This window comes from Patiria miniata, unplaced genomic scaffold (genome assembly GCF_015706575.1).
Source record: "Patiria miniata isolate m_02_andy unplaced genomic scaffold, ASM1570657v1 HiC_scaffold_2, whole genome shotgun sequence".
Classification (NCBI taxonomy): Eukaryota; Metazoa; Echinodermata; class Asteroidea; order Valvatida; family Asterinidae; genus Patiria; species Patiria miniata.
In genome coordinates this window covers 10,444,333-10,466,467 of record NW_024037058.1, presented here as the reverse complement: position 1 = coordinate 10,466,467, position 22,135 = coordinate 10,444,333, and the positions used below count along the sequence as shown (strand labels likewise).

The 22,135-nt window shown below is 40.8% G+C and overlaps 1 protein-coding gene across 2 annotated transcripts in view; it reads right to left on the bottom strand.

Moving 5' to 3' along the window:
• Positions 1 to 22,135, bottom strand: part of LOC119726477 (exportin-T-like) — a 62,655-nt gene that overhangs the window by 28,839 nt on the left and 11,681 nt on the right. For both annotated transcript variants that reach the window (XM_038198182.1, XM_038198183.1), the window contains exons 4-16: positions 21,369 to 21,438; positions 16,184 to 16,402; positions 13,872 to 13,955; positions 12,494 to 12,763; positions 10,465 to 10,541; positions 9,409 to 9,565; positions 8,628 to 8,854; positions 7,753 to 7,897; positions 7,005 to 7,055; positions 5,927 to 6,160; positions 3,995 to 4,090; positions 2,917 to 3,059; positions 1,933 to 2,218 (exon numbers count right to left, since the gene is read on the bottom strand). In XM_038198182.1, the coding sequence (XP_038054110.1) occupies positions 1,933 to 2,218; positions 2,917 to 3,059; positions 3,995 to 4,090; positions 5,927 to 6,160; positions 7,005 to 7,055; positions 7,753 to 7,897; positions 8,628 to 8,854; positions 9,409 to 9,565; positions 10,465 to 10,541; positions 12,494 to 12,763; positions 13,872 to 13,955; positions 16,184 to 16,402; positions 21,369 to 21,438 (2,059 nt within the window). The remainder of the gene's footprint in view (positions 1 to 1,932; positions 2,219 to 2,916; positions 3,060 to 3,994; positions 4,091 to 5,926; positions 6,161 to 7,004; positions 7,056 to 7,752; positions 7,898 to 8,627; positions 8,855 to 9,408; positions 9,566 to 10,464; positions 10,542 to 12,493; positions 12,764 to 13,871; positions 13,956 to 16,183; positions 16,403 to 21,368; positions 21,439 to 22,135) is intronic.

Here is a 22,135-nt window from a genome sequence, read left to right as displayed (position 1 = left end):
GTGTCCAGTTGGGTCACTTGGATGTACCAATTCTTTGAAGATGAAATAAACAAAGAATTTTGGGAAAACTACGGTTGTTCAAATACTTTTCCCCTAAAATCATAATGTAGACTTTGTACAATCTGTCATTTGCCACTGAGAATGCTGAGACAGCGAACTACAGCCAGTCAATTTTTGCACAACACCATTATGATAAACATGATGGGGTTCATAAAAAATTGTTTGTTATACGTGTAGTGGTCGTTCATTATTATAATTGGTATTGCATTGCACTATAATTTAATGTTTGGAGAGTCATATGTTCGTAACAGCTGTGTTTATTATGGTGGCATTTCACAATATTCTGATTGTCAGTTGAATAGGCTGCATGCAGGGCCAGCAAAACCCTCATTAGTTTTTGTAATTGTTTCCCCAAATCTATTTCTACATGTGGATCCCGTGTGCAATTTGTTTGTCATATTTATAGCGTTCTGATTAGATCCGGCAAGGCATTTTGGTAAAACGGATCAATTATCTCTGAGAGAGGTTATTGTGTGCTTCCTACGGTACATCGTCACACCTTTTGTTTCCCTAAATGAAACGTACATGTACCCTATTCCTTTAATCCTGGCATAATTACCATTCAATCTTTTCAGGAAAAAAATTAAATATGGAAATTGGAAACCACCAAGAAAGCGTCAAACTTTTAACCTTTGCACATGATTTAGACAAAGTAGCGACCCATAAAAAAACAGTATAAATTGTCCATTATCTGATAATCAATCTTCAATCATAATGGCATGTGATTATTTTTTGTCATCATCGAAATACAATCAATAGATATGCAATACCCAAAATTATAAATAGAACTTAGTTAGTGCCAAAAGTCAAGCACATAAAACTTTTTAACCCATTAAACTCTGCAAAATTCAACTTTGCACAATTTCTGATGTAAAATGCACTACATATACCGGTAGATTTACATGCTGCCCTCTATGAGTACTGTTTTAGTGCACACATTTGACATGCATGTTCACAGCGAGTGACAAAACTACTGGTACATGTATAGTCCAAACTGGTCTGTGTTCTCCGCAAAATACATATTCTCTACCATGTCTACAATAAAGTATTGCGAAAGGCCATTGCCTCATCAGTGAAAGACCGTTTGGATCAGCACACATGTAGAAAATTTATTTCACCAATTAGCACCTATACTACATTGTATTACATTGTATTCACAGACAGAAGAATCTGTAAAACCGTACAGTGTTCGGGTGTTTTCTGGCACTGCAGGGAGTAATAGGCAGGGATTACTGGGTTAAGCCCCAGTCACACATTAACCGTTTGGAGCTACAAATATCCACGGTTTATCGTCAATCAGGATGAACTGTCGAGATTCGTTGACACATCGCAGAATGCACTACGGTTTAAGAATGCACTACGGTTAAGAATGCACTACGGTTTAAGAATGCACTACGGTTTCAGGATGGATAGCCATGACTGTCCTACGATTTCTCTACGAATACACCACGGTTTGTCAAGAATATGGACGGATTGTTGAAGAATATGAACTAAGATTAATGACGTTAATGCCATGGTTATTTGCTATTGGGCCAAGGATAAAGCGTGGATATTCTTAGTACAACCTGAGCAGAACCCTAGCACATCCGGGCATATCCATAGGAAATTTGAAGCTAATTTGTAGAGATTTCTACCACAAATGAGCTACGAATCTCCAAGCATATGTACAAATAGCCACAAATAACAATAGAGATTGATTTTCATGACGTTTCGAACAGTTTCAAACTTCCGTAGCCCCTCCACGAATACCCAAGGAAGATGACAGATAACCAAGGATGTACTAAGGATGAATACGTTACACCCATGGTTTATCACACATTTTTAAGCATAGCTCCAAACCATAAATGTTTGACTGGGGCTTTAGACACTCACCTTGAATTTGCTAGCGATCTGGTTGATGAGTGGAATGAACTCATGAATGTCCCGAGCCTCTGACTTCTTGAGTAGATGCTCGACGGCCATGGGCACGTAGGGCAGCAGGGACTCCTCCAGGCAGATGATCATGCGGTGCAGGTACTGCCGGACCACCGAGTGAAGGATCTGATGGTGGTAGGGGGTGTCCAGGGCCCGTAGGAAGACCCTCAGGGCCTCGATGAAGCACCCCTCGCAGCCGCTCTGCTTCATGGTCAGCTGGGTGTAGAAAGCCTTGCTGGTGCGGCTGGTTGGGTTTCGGAAATGTAGGGGGCAGTGATTAAGTTTGAGATCTTAACAAAGGTGTACAGATGAATGGCAGACAAGATTTGAAAGTTTACATGGTGAAAAATGCAAGTTTGGGGTCGCACCACGTGACAAGAAATCATTGGTGTAGTCAAGTCCATAACAAGTTATTATTATCATTACTAATCATTTCTGGTAATGAAACCAATGATTTCACAAAGCCGCCCACTGGCACTGTAGCTTGCAAGCCTGAAGACATCTGTGATGTGGAGAGGAAGAAGTTACAGTTTTAGAGGTGGGAGGAAAAGCCCAGAAGAATATTTTGGGGGAAACCCACAGAATTAGGCAGGGACTGAAAACCCAATCAACACATTGGCCAAGGCGGGATTCGAACCCGGGTCACAGCGGTGGAAGGCGAGGAAAGTACCGCTACGCCAACCTGACTCCCCTGTCAGGTCCTCACATATCCTCACAAGTCCTCCAGTCTCCATTCAAGTCACAAGCTATTCAAATGATTTGTAACAAAGGCATTCCTTTGGTATTGTTCACCTTGTTACTTGCAACTGGACTTGTGAAAAGACTTGTAATTTACTAAATGCTCTGCACAAGAAACTTGTTGCGTAAAAGTCCTACGCATTGCATAAGTTGCCAACTGTTTTGTGAAATTGGCTGCTGAAGGACGAGTCCACGTGTGCATACCTGGCAAACGCAATGGATTGGGCGGCCACCTCTGCATACTTCTGCCTCTTCTGTTCGTCTTTCTCCATGCACATCTTGTCAAACATGGTGTTGAACTTGTCAATGGTCGGTGCCAGAAGGTTCTTCATAAGGTACTCCTTTTTCTGCATGGAGAGGAAAAAATGAACGCAAATTAAATTAATCTCCAATGTGTTGTGGGTCTCGATATTTCTTTAATAATTAAACAAAAGATGACCAGAACTGAAGAATATTTCATAAGATTACATTTCCACATTACATTCAACATATCTACTTCAAAAATATGAAGTTTGTCCGCATCAGTTTCCCCCCAATCTTCCCAGTTTTAGGGTAGGGATAAGATTGTTTTGACCCACATGTAGCTTTAATCCTACATATGTTATACTTGTAGCGCCCTCTTTATTCATTGAAGTACTGAATTTCCCTACACGAACACACAGTTATGTCATACAGAGTTCAGAGGTCATTCCTTGCGTAAGGTTATTTCTGCTGTCAGTCATGCTTTTCGAGCAACCAGAAAGATCAACGCATGCCTAAATTATCAGATCTGTAGTGGACACTGAAAATAGTGGAACGTCGCCACACCGAACACCGCTATACCGAACATTCGGCTATACCGAACATCATCCTTGGCTCCCGAATTTAATGTGCAAAGCGTACCGAACATCATTGTTGTTGAAAATTGTCAACAGATTCACAACAAAACCAGTTATATTAAATGCTTTTTTGGCCACTTTTAATTCGCGAACATCAAACGACCCATAGTTACAACGTGTTCGAATGTTGAACAGCGATAGATGGCTATTATTTCCCCAAGGAATAAAAGGGAAAACCACCCGCTGCTAAAGTTTCATGATGACTCCTCGTGCGGCCGCAGGGCGTGGGAATGCCAGTTCACAATTGGTCAAAAGGGGGCCGGCGGTTCAAAATCACTTTACCGAACGATCGTTATTATGAACACTTTCTGTGGATCCCACGTTAAAGCGGTGTTCCACTTTATATCCATAAAGAAACGAACAGTTATTACGTATTTTTGAATGCTTGCAGATGCCATACATACCTCAGGGCCATAGCTGCTGGATGAGATGATTGTTCCTGCTGCTTCATATATAAACAATTGGTCGTCACTGGTCAGTAGCAACTGGTGGCCATTCTCCTGGGGGAAAAATGATAGCATTGTACATGTTTTAGTAACGACACCCATCTAAACTCTTTCATGTGAATTTCTCTAGGTGTTGAAGTTTTTATGATATGTACAATACAGAACACAAATGTGAGAATGTCAGCCCCGGTTCAAACACTATTATAAACACTGCCTGGAGTGCGAAAACGGCTAAGGTGTTCGGGTTCTGCAGGTTTCTATAGGTATTAAATGTTACATATGTGTAAACTTGTGAGCTTGGAGCAATCAATCACAAAGAATAAATTGCATGGCCCACAGCAGCAGAAAAAAATCTCAGGATTTGAATGTTTGCCCTTGTTTGTGTGTATCCAAGTACTACCCTTCTATCAAACAAATGTTACCCTTTGTTTCTGAACTATGGTTCTGGAGAAGCCTTTTTAGGAAGTAAAGTTTGTTTACATCACTGCAATTATTATTACAGCCTCTGAAACAAGTCGAATCATATCACAAAAAATTGAGATTCGAGTCCCACAGATCAAGCTATTGATTTGAGTCATTATGAATCTTAAAATACTTTGTTGCAGAAACACAAGACTGGGCAAGACAGGTATTAAACCAGTATGGTCGAAAGGGTCTAGGTAGTCATTGGAGTGTATTGTTTGGGACACGAGTCCGACTTGTGTCCTATTTTCCATCACTTGGGCTCGAGTCACGATGACAAATGAAGAGGACTCGGACTCGGACTAGACCCGGGCTTGGACTTGACCTTCGTGACGCGGGACTCGACCAACCTTATTACAAATTACTTATTTTTTTCAACAATATAATTACAAATTATTTTGAAGACAATCTTTTCCTGAGCAAGCGATACAGTCTGTGCGCTGCAGAAGAAATGCATCTAAGTACTGTACATACACAGCATGTGCGACTGGCTTGTTTCTGATATCTTGATTTGGTAAATCAACGTATGGAAACATGTACCCCAGTGTCCACACTTGATATTGCGTAAATGCAAGCTTGACAAGTGTTTGGTACCAGTTATGCTTTCCATGAAAACATTTATGCTGTCAGGTTTTAGCGGTACCTCAAAATTTAGTTACAATATATAGTACTTAAAGGCGACTCTTGACTTGGGTGTGGACAAGACGCTTTGTGACTCGGACTCGGACTTGACCTGCATGACTCGGGGCTCTGACTAGGGAGAGGTGACTCGGACTCGGTGATTGGTGACTCGAACACAAGTCTGATTAAGCAAGTTAAATGCACAAGTGAGAGTGACTGAGTAAGTCAGTCAGGGAGATTGGTAAAAAGAGGATAATTAGGTTTGCCCTCTGCAGGGTGAGTAAAAAAACGAAACCAAAACGTCAGGACCGTTGTTTTAATGAAGATATGCATGTAGCACTTTCAAAATCTAGGATATGAAAGTCCAATTCATAAGCTTTCTTTTAGTTCAAGAATCATTCAAATCACTCATGTACTTTTCAAGTTACGGAATATTAAACACAACCTCCATTTTAAGGTTCTGTCAACGGATCAAAAAAGTTCAGTGTTCTTTCAGCAAAACGAGAACAAATCACATAGGGATGTACGTGAATTGTTTTTCGTTTTTCTGAAAGAACGTACACCTTTTTTTTGTGATCATTGGACAGAACTTTAAAACGGTCATTGTGTTTAAAACTCCATAACTTAAAAAGTACATGAGTGATTTGAATGATTATTGTACTGAAAAAAAAGGTTATGATTTGGGCTTTCATATCCTAGATTTTGAAAGTGCTACATGCAGAGCTTCACTAAAACAATGGTCCCGACATTTGGTTTTCGTTTTTTTTATTACTCACCCTGTAAGACCAGCAAAGAGTAACTGCTTACCGGAGGAGCAATGACCAGCAGGTCCTGTATTCTCTTCAGGATGTCCTCACTGAACCCAGTCAGGTGATGCTTCAGGGCCTTGATGAAGCGACTGAAGAGATACGCGGTGCGACTGCGGATGGTCGGGTGGCAATGCCTCAGTCCCCTGTCCCCTAGGAATGCCATCAGGATGTTGGGGATGTGCTGGGGTTCGCAGTTGAAGAATTTGTCGTAGCGGGCAATCGTCTCAAAAACCTGTGCATACAGAGAGGGAAAAAAAATTTCAATCAGCAAATTTTGGGAGTTTCAAACCAAGTAAATAAAACACCTTGTCAGTATCAACTATTTTCTTCAAGCAAACTCAGCATTCTTGATCCTGATTGGTCGATCCAAGGCAACAACAGTGTGATATTATATTGTATCGCACGGTCAATATCGCACCCTGCGTTTTGCGTTATTCCAAGATGTGTGCTAGTTCCATCTTTACTGTCCGTCAAGTTTGCTTGAAGATAAATTCGTTATCGCACGCTTGCTCGTGGAACACGGAGAGTGTAGTGCGTTTTCTGGGACACAGACGCACCACATCAATCTGTGTTCCACTCGAGCTCGCAGAATAACTGTAATATTCAGTACTTTGTAGGCTGCATTTACATACGCTGTAATACTGTAAAACATTGTTTTTGGTATTTGTACTTATTTTCTTTTTGTATCTTTTACATTTTTGTTGATTATTGTATTATTATTATTAATTTTATCAAATGAACCACAAATGGAAACTGACTAGGTGAATTGTAACAATTTTTGAAAAATTGAACAAAGAAATTGCATGGAGTGGGGCTTGAACCTTCGACCTCCAGATTACCGTTCCTGTGCTCTACCAACTGAGCTATCCAGCCCCATGTTGGTGGTTCCCTAATTCATCAATATCTTTGTTCAAGGGGCGTTAGTCAGAAGCCATTAACCTGCACATACCATGCAGCCAATTATTTGTTTTGTTAATTTTGAAGAAATAAGTTGTACTCATTATCACACTTATGAAATTTAAAATGTTTGTTTTGAAAATATCCCATGAAAAGCATACGCCAAAAAAGAGACTTACCTGTAATCCTACAGCCCAGTGGGAATGTTCCACTACACGACTAGTGACAAGCTAGAGAACAAATGAAAGATACATGTTAATATTAACTAACATTTTAAATGAAGCTTATAAACAAAATTTGAATTCTGTAGAGATTCTAATTTCCGTTATCTATCCGTCAATATCTACATTTATGATACTTGTAACTCTGGTTTAGGAGTTGTGAAAAAGTCTTCTTTTTTGGTTCAATGCGTTTACCGTGGCAAAAAAATGGACACTTTTAATGGAGCTATGCCTTTTTGTAATGCTTAACAATACATTGTAGGAATTCAGTTTCTGAAACAGGGCCAAAATGTACAATTCAGAGAAGACCGCCAAACTAAAGTTTCTCTGTTAACCTTATAACAGGTTGGTAAACTCAAGATTTATGAACGGAAATGTTCAGAGCTGGATGACATTTCACTTAATGTAAAATTTGAGGTCAAACTTTTACTCTAGCAAGGCACTACAGAAGAAAAATCTGAGTACGCCACGTTAGGGGCCACGCCACATTAGGCCACGTTAGGGGCCACGCCCCTTTTTTGGGGGGGGGGGGGATAGGGGGTGAGAGTCTGTCATTGTCTGCATCTGTCTAAATCAACACTACATTTAGGGCAGTCAGCGTGGTGCCCTAACTATTAAAGTCATAATTCTTTTTAATCAACAGGTCTAGTATGGTCCCCCAACACATTTAGCAACCTGTATATGGTACCCAATCTACCAAACTCACCAATCTCATAAGATCTCTCATGATCTCAGCTCTAGTCTGGTCCCCTACAAAGTGGTTTCCCTGGGTGGCAGGTACAGCCTCTCCCAGCATGTACATGAGACGCACAGCTAGCTCTGTCTCGGTAAACTTGACTGATTTCCAGTGGCTAGACAGAGAAAAATTCATGATTCTGAATATTATTGTCAGCAGAGAAACTCCAGACAGATGACTAAGATTTGAAGGTTTGCACGGTGAAGTAAGCAATCCGCTAAGTACCCCCTCAATGGTAAGGAAGGAGGAGTATGCACTACATATCTACCGGTAGCCTTCCGATTGAACAAAAAAGTGTATTTTGAAATTCCACCCCAATCACCTATTTTGGGTTGTATCTTAAACTCATAATTAATAATAATAGTAATCAGCATTTAAGAACGCTCTTATTAGTAAACTATATCACAGCGCTTACAGTATTATTATTACCCCTGATCATTGGGCCAATTAAACATTCCAAATACCATCTCAGCTCCCTGGGGAGTATACAGCTCGATGCTGCCTGTTAGGCTTAAGCAAGCTTATTCAATCACAATAACCATATCTGCCCTCACAGGTACCCATTTACTCCTGGGTGGAGAGAAGCAATGAGTGGCAAAGTGCCTTGCCCAAGGGCACACGCACCATGACCCCGGCTGGACTCGAACCCAGAACCCGCAGCTTTACCCACAGACCACGAATCCAGTGCCCTTAACCGCGAGGCCACAGCACTCCAACAAACGACTCATTTAGCTTGATCACATCACAACTGGTAACAGATTCCCGAACTACCCGTAAATGCACACCCCTACTAGGGACCAGCTGTATTGGGGAAATAAAATCCAAATCCAAGACTATTTGCATACCTCAGTGTGTTTGTGATGAACGAGTGCACCACCTGAAGCACCAAGGCCTGGTTGAGTTGTGTCAGGTTGTCAAAGAGGATCTTCATCTGTCGTCGGTAATCGATGAACATAATCTCGTCCTCTCCCTGGCTGTCAAAGTTATACGTCTCTTCATACTTGAACTTGCGGATGACCACACACAGCATGTTCTCCACGTAGCGTAACTGTTCCTGGCTAGGCTTAGAGATCTAAAATTGGGTTAGGGTTAAACCATGTTTCGACACTTGGTTAAGTTGGTCGACAGTGGCTGAATGCACAAGAATGATGATAAGATGTGATGGATGCATCATTATATTAATTTGGGGTGTATTTTTCTTCTGACATCTATAATTTCATAATTCTGGTGCACTCCTTAATGCAGTCGTCTTCGAAGTGTGATTATGAATAGTAATCTACCCAACTAATAAGAAATCATTTGAAGTCATTCCTAATACCTGAATGGCAATTTAGAAAGTAACAAGGTAACAGGGATAGTAAAAATGTTACACTTTGGACCCTAAGTTTATAGAATGACCTATGTACTGTACATACACCTCCAGGGCCTAATTCTGCTGAGCTGTTTGCAGATAATACTGCCCAGGCGATGTGCTAAGCAAAACAGGGAACCACCAAAAACAATATAAACCCAATGTCTTTTTGGCTGGTAACAACAAGGAAACTTTATATATTTATCATGCGCTCTTAAATCAAGCCACCTTTGGGCTCTTAAACGAGCTAGAATGCCCCGAGAAGCCAAACCAACCTGCTTGAGAACCCCGATGTAGTCGTGGGCAAATCCCGTCACAGCCAGCGAGATATCATCGTCTTCGTGGCCCAGGAACTCAAAGAGAAGGGGCAGTTTGCTCTCGATGGCTTGCAGCGTCTTGGCCGTGAGGGCGCTGTCTCGAGTCTTACGCAGCCTGCGTCAGAACGAAATATCGACATAAGTTCCAGTCAAATTCAGTGCAATTTGAATGCGATGTGTTTGAAGTGGATGGATATGCAATATGAACTACTTTCCCAAAACAAGGCCGAAGTTGCCACCTTACATGTTCGTCGTGTCCGTGCAACAAGATGGTATTTCCTAAAAATGGCGTGTGAAGTCATGTACGTGAAATGCAAGTTTTCAATCTCAAAAGGTCGTATCTCGCTTAAAATAACCCGGATGTACACACAGAGTCAATGAACATCGCGATACCCGAGATACGACCTTGTTGTATGGAGCGTATTGGCGCAAGATACGACTTTGTTGCAGAATCGAGTTGCGACCTTGTTGCACTGATGCGATGAGTTGACCATTGATTGAACAAAAATGGCAGCTACAAATTCATGGCACTGCTAAACACAAAATGTGCTTCAGTTAATAGCGAAGTACATGTACATGTAACAATAACGCTAATCCCCAAGGCCCTTTTTTTGCTTGGAACTATCCCCAATCTTCCAAAATCCTCCAAAATTGTGCACTCATGTTTAAATAAAGGATATCCACTGCCTCAATCCTTCAAAATCCTCCAACAGCCCTGCCTCACAAACTGCATTCAGCCTCAATCCTCCATAATCTTCAAACACCATTCAGCCTCAATCCTCCAAAATCCTCCAAAATTATAGATTGCATACATCTTTAATCATCCAAAATCCTCCAAAACCACAAGGAGGATTTTGGAGGATTGAGGGATAGGGATAATCTCCATGAACACGCAACCGTTTGCACATCCACACCATGAAAAAGTCCTCAACACCATTTTCATCTATAGTTGGCACAAATGGTTTTTGCTAACTGTTTAAAAGCAACGCCACGAAATTAGCCCCTCCTACTTACTTTTCCCAGGAGGCAATGAGATTGACTCCGATGCCATTGGTCAGCTTGGACAGCTTGGCTAAGAAATCCACATCGTCCTGATAAGAAGATCATAAAATGTAACCGTACCGGTATTTCATTAAAAAGTAAGTTAACGGCTGTTAGGCCACAAAAAAAAAGTCTCCGGTTTCTGGTATGCGCGCGCGTCGCCGTAGCCATGCGCGTCGGCAAAACGAAAAAGTTTTTTTTTCAATACAAGATGATGTCTCAAAACCGCCAAACTCACTGGTTTGACTGGAATCCTGCTGCTGCACAATTTTAACGTGTTTTTAGATGGGGTTATGATCGAGAATAAGCTTTATGTGGCCTCTCTGGACTCCCATATATTTGCACTCAGTTTAGTCGGGCACCATTTGCAGTCATCAGCCGACATTTGAAGCAAAAAAAAAAAAAAAACAGGTAAAAAAAAAAAAAAAGCCGCGTCGCTGCACCACTTTTGGGGCAAGCTCCATAACAGAAACCGGAGACTTTTTTTTTTTTGGCCTTACAGGTATATTGTTTTTTATTTCTTTGAAGTTTAATAACCGTCCATATGTCAAATGGATATGTTGCGTTTTGGAATAAACTCTTCATGTGTTACTTTCTCTTCTGTACAAGTGACAGATGAAACATAACATCGAAATTCAAAACTTGGTGTCAAACTTTAATACAGGATGTCTCAATTAACCACTTGCAGCTGGGATTATTTTTGGCCTAAAAAACACCAGTTTTGAAAAAAAAGCAAGATGTATCAGCCAATTTTTTAAGTTTAGTCAAACACTACCAAAACTGACTCTTGAGAGTCATTTGTACAATATCTGTACTATACTTCTAAACGTAACTTCAGTCCTTCTGTTTTGAGGCGTGCGATCACACCCACACGCCTAAAAGCTTCCCAAAAAGTGCGAATAATCGCACGCCTGAATCCCTCAGTACCGCACACCTTGGCATACATTTACAGCATAATTTTACTTCATAATTTGTGAAAAATAAAGTACATCAGTGAAGAGAAAATGGCTTTATGTTAAACCAAGATGAATGTTATGAAATATATCCCAGCTTGGACCATAGAATCACACACCTAGAAAAATCACTCGCCTAGAAAATCACACACCTAAAAAAATCCAGGTGTGCTTTTTTCCACACACCTGTGATTTTCAAATCAAAAGGACTGAACTTCATGTTTTGCAACACTCCCAGGCTCCGCCACGAAACGATACATGTATGCAACAATGACAGGCCATGTACAATGGCCAAGTTAAAGTTCAAAACACGGTAGGCACCGGTACAAAACCACAGGGGAACCACTGACATATATACACGTCCACTACCAGAGACTCGGGGAAAGCGTGACGATTTAACCCATCACCCGCCCCTGCGAATATACACTGCCAGATCGTGTTTACACGTCCCCCGGCATTAACTGGTTAAGAAACCAAGGTTGTCCTTGAAATCCCATTCAGAGCATTCGAATACACAGTGGATTGTTTAAATTTGAACCAATTGGCCAAATTAAGAACACATTGTCCCAATTCAAGACAAGATGTCAGAATTAAAGAAAATGAGGAGTCCAAATTTAAAAACACAGTTTGTCCAAAACTAAAAGAACAGTTCATCCCAATTGAAAATATGCTGTCTGAGGTGTCCAAATACAAATGAGGTGTCCAAATACAAACTCAGTTTGTCCACATTCGAAAGAACAGATTATCCCAATTCAAGGCTCGATGTTTAAATTAAAAACGAGGTGTCAAAATACAAAAACGGTATGTCCAAATTCAAAATCCAGTGTACAACTTCAACAAAGAATGCCTGAAACCCCAACCCCCCCCCCCAAAAAAAAACCCAACAACAAAGGTGTCCAAACTATTCAAAACAGGGTAAAAAATCAACACAGATTATCACACACTAGAGTGTAGTGTCCAAATGACACTCTGCCCACCAAAATCATGGCCCCATCCACCCCACCAACCCTGTGCCAAACAGACGGTCAATAAAAGACACAGGAACTTACGTCCGACGGCGGAATGACCCCCGACTCATGCAGCACTTTAGTGATGGATTCCACCAGCTCGGTCTTGGCCACGGGATCCATTCCTTTGCTGATGATCTCGTGGAAGCAGTCACAGGCACTCTCCCGCAAGACATCGACGGAGAGGTAGCGTAGCAGCAGGGAGACAAACCTGTCGTTGGCGATCAGGTTGATGTCGATCCAGGACACGTAGGCCCCGATGACTTCCAGACACAGGCAGGTCAGCTCCGGGTTGGAGTTCTCATACATTTTCTGTTTGGTCAATCATTCAGTAAACTCTAACTTTTAGTTAAGGCACGCGTGTCTACCCGGACGCGTGGCGCCCCAGATTGTGGCACGAAAAAAGACCAGTACGAGTGGCGAGTGCCTTTACTATCATGGGAGCTAATCATTATTCATTTTTTAAGTAATATGAATCATGCATGCATATATGTCGATATATATGAACCAATCACCATGAACAAGCCATTTTTGAGGTGATGACATGCGCGCGCATGCCCCATTGTGCCATACGCGTTATTAAAAACAAAACATTATGCATAACAATTTCTCCACCAAATCGGTAGATAAATTGAAAGAAACCATAAGCGTTCTCCACGAGATGGTAAAGGCCCACGCGGCTTAGCTGCTCGTGCTTGTCCTTTTACGTGCCAGCATCCGGAGTGCGTCACGTGTCCGGGTAAGCGCGTGGGACTTGACTAAAGGCTAAGTAAACTCAGGCATGCAACTTAGAAGTAACAAAAACTGAGGAAACCCCAATCTTTACCAGACTTTGTAAAGTGGTTTTCAATTTTTTAAGGGCACCAGAATGAAGTGAAAAAATGAGGAAATCAGCTGATCCAAGGAAAAGTTGCACGCCTGTTTCCTTGTTCAGTTAACGCGCTAACTAATCTGTGGCCTAGGGTACCGGTATGTGCACAAGTTTCCCATCGGCAGTTCCTGAGAGAAGTTTGGGAGACCACTGGGAAGGACATTTGAACGCAGTGCCAATTATCTCAAAAGAGATTCTTCCACATGGCGTTATCGCAAACCCACACTAACTAATACCCAATTCAACATGTTCAATGGGCCTTTTCAATGGGCAGATAACCTTGTCTGAAACCAATCCCGGATATTCAATGAGATGACGCCAATAGATCTTTATCAAGCTGCCACAATTTCAGTCATGTTCCCTGTATCCAATAACAGTGCTGAATGATAGTGTTTTTGTGCAAAAATGAACCAGACTATTTTTCCTTCCAGCCTCGCTTTGGATATATTGATTTGAATGGGAAAAAAAATCAAATGGCTGCAACATGATAATGGTATATTAGCAGCTTGTCAAAATTAGGTACATGACTACACAAGGTGAGCTACTGACCAGGATCTGGTACCAGGAGCTGACCATGTCTGTCAGTGAGTGCTCCCTCATGCTGTCCTTCAATACTGTGCTCCGCTGGGCGTCCTGAGGGGAGAAAAACAGGGAAAATAGTAAACAAATATTGATTACTTCGAGTGGTATAGAGTGGAACACCGCTACATGTACATGTATAACAAACATTGCGGGATCCACAGAAATTGTTCGCAATAGTGATCGTTCGCTATGGCGATTTTCAGCTGCCGGTGCTCCGGTACTCTTTTTTCAATAAATAGCTTTATTGTTTGCGTTCAAAATTCCCTAACTTGAAAAGTACCGGAGTGACCTGAATGATTCTGGTAATAAAAAACAAGTCAGGTGTGTTTACAAACACAAATGCCCCGCAACCGTGACTGTTTCCATGACATAACACCACTCTAACATCAACTTACATGTACCTTGGTCAAATGGAACGTTCATTGACAGCATTAGTGTCTTCTGTAGGTTTTATATGAATTAATCCCTAATCCCTATGATCTTAGAATAAATACATTTGTTTTAGCCACTGTGACCTCGACCCTTGACCTTTCGACCCCCAATGCGATAGGCTCCTTAGGATTGCCAAGGACAATCCACAAACCAAATTTGAAGTTCATATGTAAAGTATATCTCAAGTTATCACGCTGACAAACTTTCTTTTGTTTTTGCCACTGTGACCTTGACCCTTAACCTTTTGGCCCCAGATGCAAAAGGCTTCTTAGGATTGCCAAGGACAATCCACAAACCAAATTTGAAGTTCATATGTAAAGTATATCTCAAGTTATCGCGCTGACAAAATTTCTATTGTTTCAGCCACTGTGACCTTGACCCTTGACCTTTCGGCCCCAAATGCAATAGGCTTCTTAGGATTACCAAGAACAATACACAAACCAAATTTGAAGTTCATATGTAAAGTATTTCTCAAGTTATCGCGCTGACAAAATTTCTTTTGTTTTAGTCACTGTGACCTTGACCCTTGACCTTTTGGCCCCAAATGCAAAAGGCTTCTTAGAATTGCCAAGGACAATCCACAAACCAAATTTGAAGTTCATATGTAAAGTATTTCTCAAGTTATCGCGCTGACAAAATTGCTATTGTTTCAGCCACTGTGACCTTGACCCTTGACCTTTCGGCCCCAAATGCAAAAGGCTTCTTAGGATTACCAAGGACAATCCACAAACCAAATTTGAAGTTCATATGTTAAGTATTTCTCAAGTTATCGCGCTGACAAAATTTCTATTGTTTCAGCCACTGTGACCTTGACCCTTGACCTTTCGGCCCCAAATGCAAAAGGCTTCTTAGGATTACCAAGGACAATCCACAAACCAAATTTGAAGTTCATATGTTAAGTATTTCTCAAGTTATCGCGCTGACAAGATTTGTCCGGACACACACACCCACCCACCCACACACACCCAGACTTGTTTCACATACCTAGTGTGGACTTTCCTTTCTTTTCGTGTAGTTAAGGAACACCAGTGGAAAAACTCATTTTTCTCAAACTGTGAAAACTCTTACAACCCAATTTTTTTTCAATGATTCCCTTTAGTGTTTCTCTTCATTCTGCTACAGATAAACCTAACCCAAAAATGCCTCTAAACCTGTTTTCCAGAAATGGGGAAACACTGTGTGGACGTGGGCAAGTCCACACTTCGTCGCTGCTACATGTGTACCTACATTATGTGGATGTCTTTTGTTCGGAAGTCCACACTGCGTATGTAAGACAAGCTCACACCCACACACCCGCTCACACACACAGACTTGTTTCACATACCTAGTGTGGACTTTCCTTTCTTTTCGTGTAGTTAAGGAACACCAGTGGAAAAACTCATTTTTCTCAAACTGTGAAAACTCTTACAACCCAATTTTTTTTCAATGATTCCCTTTAGTGTTTCTCTTCATTCTGCTACAGATAAACGTAACCCAAAAATTCCTCTAAACCTGTTTTCCAGAAATGGGGAAACACTGTGTGGACGTGGGCAAGTCCACACTTCGTCGCTGCTACCTACATTATGTGGACGTCTTTTGTTCGGAAGTCCACACTGCGTATGTAAGACAAGCTCACCCACACACCCACCCACCCACGGAAGGACAAGGCGGAAACAGTATGCCCCTTCGGCTTCGCCGCGGGGCATAAAAAGCATATTGACTGTGCATTCATATCCTAGATTTTAAAAGTGCTACACGCAAAACTTCATTCAGGAATTGGTCCTGCCATTTGGGTTTCGTTTTTTTTTCACCCTGTATGTGCCAAAACAATGAATTTCTACAGGATATATTTCAAATACCGCCAGTACCTCCTGAGTTTGTAACAGATCTCTGTCCACCACGTCTTCGTCGATTGCAATCAAGATTCGCAGGTACATGTCCACGGCTGACGGGCCGGTGTGCATGAGCTGAATCAAATCCCTGAAGAACCCCAGCCAGCGATGGGGGAAGTCATTGATGAAGAGAAGGGAGTAGAGCTGGGCCACCTTGTTGCGGATGAAGCTCTTCTCCTCCCGGGTTGAGAGGGTCTGAAGGGGAGGGGGGGGGGCAGGGAACAAGCAATAATCACAGTAACATATAGTGATTATAAAGCGCTTTATACCGAAGGTCTCAAAGTGCTTCACAATTATTACCCCTGTTCATCAGGCCATGAGACCAGTTTCTGCAGCAGCTCAAGATCAGCGCATTCTGGTCTCTACCCTCACAGGTACCCATTTATACTCCTGGGTGGACAGAGGCAATTGTAGTAAAGTGTCTTGCCCAAGAACATAAGCACCTTGTTCCCTGTCAGGGTTCAAACCCATGTACCACGGCACGTGAGTCGAACACCGTAACCATTGGACCACAGCACTCCACGAGCTTACATTTCAAATTCCTTTTAGGTAATCTTCTGTGGAGTACGGGTAACACAACAAATAAAAAATTCTGGATTTACATGTAAAATCTATGCGCATATGATGTGGGTATACAGACAGTGTTGACTGTACCTTTTGAATTTTCATCGGGTTTAAATGTTTTGTTTTTCTCAAAAGCCTGTTCTCAAAAGGGGCTCTTGTGATGCATTTTGTTGGGTAGGGTCACTGTTATATATTTCAGAGTATTGAGAAAATGTCTGGTCCCATGTACAATGTAGCTACATTGTACATGTACAATATCTAGACAAATTTAAGCCAATTTTGCCAAGTAAATGTGTGTTGAATCATTCTTTATTTCATTAAAAAAAATTTACTAACTAAGAGAATGGTTCTGAAAAGAACCAGATGTATAAACTTGATGTTCCGGTCAGTACATGTATGCTCTGACCGATAGTTTACTATAGTGCAGTAAACACTTCAACAGAATCAAACAAAACATGCAGTTGGATTTGGAAGGATTGGTGATGGTTTTTGGTTAATTTTTCACTGAATGACTAGAACTGCATGTAGAATTGTATAATGGACCCCAAAACAATTAACCAATCTCATGTAACCTCAACAACTCTCAAGTTTCGCTTTTTTACTATGGGATTTATTTCTTAAATTTGACTGAAGTAAACAATGTGAAATTTACACTTGGCAAAGATATGCTCTTTATCTCCAATTAGCTGTATGTTAGAAGTACCGGTAAAGTGTCAAACACTGTGTAATATTTGGTCTTCTTGTGAAATAATCTCCTCTGCACTGCTGCCATGTACCTTCAGGCTCAGAATATCCTGGGAGGCCATTTTTCTTTCTGACAACCCAGCCACAAACCTGACAGTGACTTGTCTGATTCTAAGTCATGTGTGGGGCACTGCCATTGGCAACCACAGTTAATGATTGATGTTAAGTTGTCTGAACCCCATGCAGTTGTTCCTTTCTCCATAGAGGGTATCAAGTTTTATGACCCAGGGATATTGAACTTGTCATAAACGTGAAATATGTTTTTGGCCTGGTATTCATTTTGAAAATTCTGAATAAATGGCATTAAAGAACTTTTTTCTTATTGTCTGAGAATTATTTAAATAATTTGTACAGTTGGTTACGGGTACCCGATCCCATAATCTGGAACCGGTTCCTGACATCAATGTTCGGGTACTCGGGTACCCGGTTCCGACGCCCAGCCGTAGGACTGACAAGACATGACACAGGCATATTGCGGGCATGTATTTTTATGCAATCTGGCAACTGCCGAAAACCGCCCTGACTCCCTAGCGCCCAAAGCCTCCCTAGCACTCGAAAAGCCACAACATAATTATAATGAATTGAAGACAATTGGAATTTGTTGACTGTATTACGATAAAATATATACACATAAAAATAACACCTGACCGTATATTTATAAATTACATGAATAAAATCAGCCCGTGTTAATCTTTATAAGGCCAGCTGTTGATTTTATAAGTTCCTGGATGAATTTCAAAAAACATGTACCAATTTATAAACTTGTACATGTACATCTGTAGTAATTAGCAAATCAGCAATTCATAACCTGTAATTTTTACAGCTAAATAAGATATATGTGCATCTACTTTGAAACTGCGGCATGCAATGTAAAAACAATGTAAATATAGTTGCAGCATGTCAAATTAATAAAGTTTAGTTTTCATCACAGAAATTATTGGGTTTTGTTTTAAGTTATTTTGAGGTCACACTCAACTCTCCTGTATCAAATGATGTGAAAGCTTTGCAATCTTTCCAGCTTAATTTAAATATATAAAATATTTCCGTGGCCAAAAAAAAAATCATTTGTGCAATTTCTTATAAAAGACAAAAAAATTAGCTGGTATTTTAAGTATTTTCAAGGTGAAATGTCACTGCTCGTCAACAAATTCATATTTTTTTATGCAATTTTTTTTCAAAACTGTTTGCCTCTGAACGTCAGGCCACATTCATTTTTTAGATTACTTTTTTAAAGCGTATGGTTTATTTTACTAATTTGTTTTCTTTTTTGGACGTGTGCTACTCTCTGAAAAAAAATAATGTACTTCAGGTTGCTTTTGTGCACAAAAGGATTTGCCCCATGAGTAGACTGGTTTACGGTCCTTCATTATCAATTTTGATTATAGGACAGGAACCAGGCTACCTTACCCTACATTTTTCACATATAAATAACTGTTGTATTGCTAGGCATGCTACATAAATACACGGTGAAACTTGCTTCTACCAATCTCTCCACTTTTAAACGACTATTTAAATCAATCTTAATTCAAACTTATCATTAATTCATGCCAGTAGATATAATATGTACATGAAATTACATGTAGATTGTAGAATATCCATGATTGTATTGCTCTTTGCTGGCCTGACTAGTTTAAATGATCTGTATTGTATTGTTTGTTTGTCCGTTGTTTACGTCTCAATGTGTATTGTGTTTAGGTATGTTGCTTTTCTACGTACATGTAATTACTTTAAATACAGCATGCTCATTGAGCCTCGTGTGACTGACCATTCAATAGTGTTCATTGTAAGTTAATTCCCTTCTCTTGGATTGGTCTCAATGAGCATGCCTGTCTGGGGCCCATGCTTAAAAGCTCTGCTTCTCAATGGGTCCCTCTGCAGTGACCCTAAAATATCACTTTTGTTGTATTATTTGTAATTCTTTTCTGTAATGTAATTATTTCATGTCATTTATTGATTTGATACTGTGGAAAATAAATGAACCCTTGAACCCCTTGAACCCCTTGAAATTGCTTGGAAAGTTATGTTTAATGTGATTTCAGTTATTCTTGTCAATTTCAATTCCAACTTGGATGTGTCAAACATTTTTGGGGGGAAATGAAGAAATGCAAGACAAAATCTAGACAAGCAATCATGACAATGTTGCCAGCTTAGTATCCTCAAGAAAAAAGCCTGTGAGGACCCATGAGTAAATGACAACCACGGGACCCCAGCGGTCTGGTTCCCATTACATTCTGACCTACTTCATGTGAAATGGCCCCAGGGGGACCGCTTTGTCATGTCTGGAAGCTTCATAGTCACAGATGAAAAATGGCAGATTACTGTGGAAAGCCATTAAAAGTCTGATACTGGCCAGCGTGTGGATTGTCATGATGACCTATGACATTGTGTCAAACTACATGTACATGAACTAATGCATGTATGCCTATGTCAACGGCTGAGCCCAATATCGGAATATTCGGTCACTCCATCATTTTCGAATATATGTCAGTGGTCTCAAGAAGATAATGAAAAATGTCTAGGTGATGTAACTTTAATTGTGCAAATTGAGTGTTTTTATTCTCTGTCAAATGCCAGATTTTGTGATTTGAAAGCTTCCCTGAGGAATATTAGCCCAAATTTAAATATTTGTCAAACTACACGTACCGGTAGTCAGCTAACTCCAATAAGTAGATTGTATTAGTCATTCTTTTTACTTAAATGCATAGTAAAGTTATGCATTCTTTTTTTACAATGCAACATGCATTAGTAAATTTGCTAGAGTTGCACAAGTTCAAGTCCAGTCAGAGGCCCGTGGTCTAGAGACGTGGACTGAAGTGAGTAATTCTTAAGTTCGGAGTGGTATTTCAGTCCGAAGCCGTGCAGTTGCAGCTTTGGTGTCTCGTTTACCCATAGTCTTCGGAGTCACGTTGGAATTGACAATACTCCGCTTTCAGTAACGAATTTGTAGCAGATTGGTCGCCGTAGTTTCCCAGTGCCCAGGCAAGAGGGAACGCTGATAGAGACCAGCGTTTGTACTGTTTCGTAGAATTAAAGAGAGTTTAGCGAGACTTGTAAAGCAGCGAGGTAGAAACTTGGTTTACATACATGTAATAAGGAATCGAGTGCGTACATTAAGGGTCGCAGTGTCAGGTTACAGAGAAAATCCGCTCGGCAAAGAAACCCATTATTGTTCGGCGAAATTCCGTTGTACCGAGGCCACTGCACCGAGTCTTGCGGCGTGGGGCCAGTGACCTCGCATGTAAACTTTACATGCGAGGTCAAAGCATTGGTGGTCTAGCCAGTGTTAGACTGCCAGTTAGATAATTATTTTTCAGTCGTATTCTGTTTTATAGAGGTTTTCAGTTGTGTCAGATTTGTAAATAAACCAGCCATAATCTTTTAGAATCAAAACCGATTGCGGTCCCTGAGAGTTTATTTCAGAGTAATTCGGAGCACAGACTATCAGTAACCAGTCGGCAGTACATTTCCCCAAAATGAGCTCACACCATAGGGCCTTTAGACTGCTTGAGCACTTTCTTGGGTCTAAGGTACAAGTTGGACTTGGGTATCCAGGTACACTCGCCTCAGACGCTGTCGTTATTCCCGGGGCTCTGGGCTCGAATTCGACTCCCAGGAAAAAATTTGCCACAATATCACCTGCACTGCTCCAATGTGTGTAAACGTGAATCAGATGCTGTTGAAGGATTGAGGCAATGGCCACCCCCTCCATTGAACAAATTCAAGAAGTAATGGATGACTTTGGAGGATTGGGCCTGTATCAAATTGTTATGTACACGGTGGCAACTGGAGGATTTTGCAGGACTGAGGATGGTTCCTCGCCAAAGGGGCCGAGGGGTTAAGGTTAATACTGTACCTGCATCTGTAGCCATTGTAGCAGCGACTGCTTCAAGATCTGCTGGTCTGACGGGATGGCAGTGGGATATCTAATACAGTGTCATTTAGAAAGTTGAATAAAACAGTGGGAAAAAATGGTTTAAGATCCATGAGTACTGGCATTGTTACCTGTAAATGTGATATAGGGTTATTTTCGGTAATAAGTACATATAACAACTCCGTAGAAGTTTATGTACACAAAACACACATGAACAGATGTGACCAACTCCACAAAAAAGGGTATTACATGTATGTACCGGTAAGTCACGCTGTGCATTATTGTGTGATGGCCTGCTCAACATTGAGAGGGTAAAAATGTTGTCAAAATAAGATTTTCTTTTTTTGTCATCAACGCCATCTTCATTACCTGCAATTTCAGTTTTCATTTACAGAAATGTTGATTTTGATGAACAAAGTGGAAAAAACAACCATTGTGTGCGCATCGTTCTGTTGTTCTACAACAAAGCCAGCTGTTTTAAGGCCTGTTTTCTCAGTTGAGTAATTTGAACTCAAAGAAAGTAATCAATATGTAAATAGGTCATATCTCCAGAACGGGAGGGACTATGGAGCTCTATTATAAAAAAAAAAAACATGAGCTTTCCAACGATGTTTAACTCAATTTCACTGTTTTGCGACATAATACCCTTGTTTGTGGAGCAGGTCACATAATGTACCACACATTCAAGTGTAACAGTAGGTCTATGCGCTCCGTGCACAAGTACCCCCTCAACGGTTACAAAGGGAAAA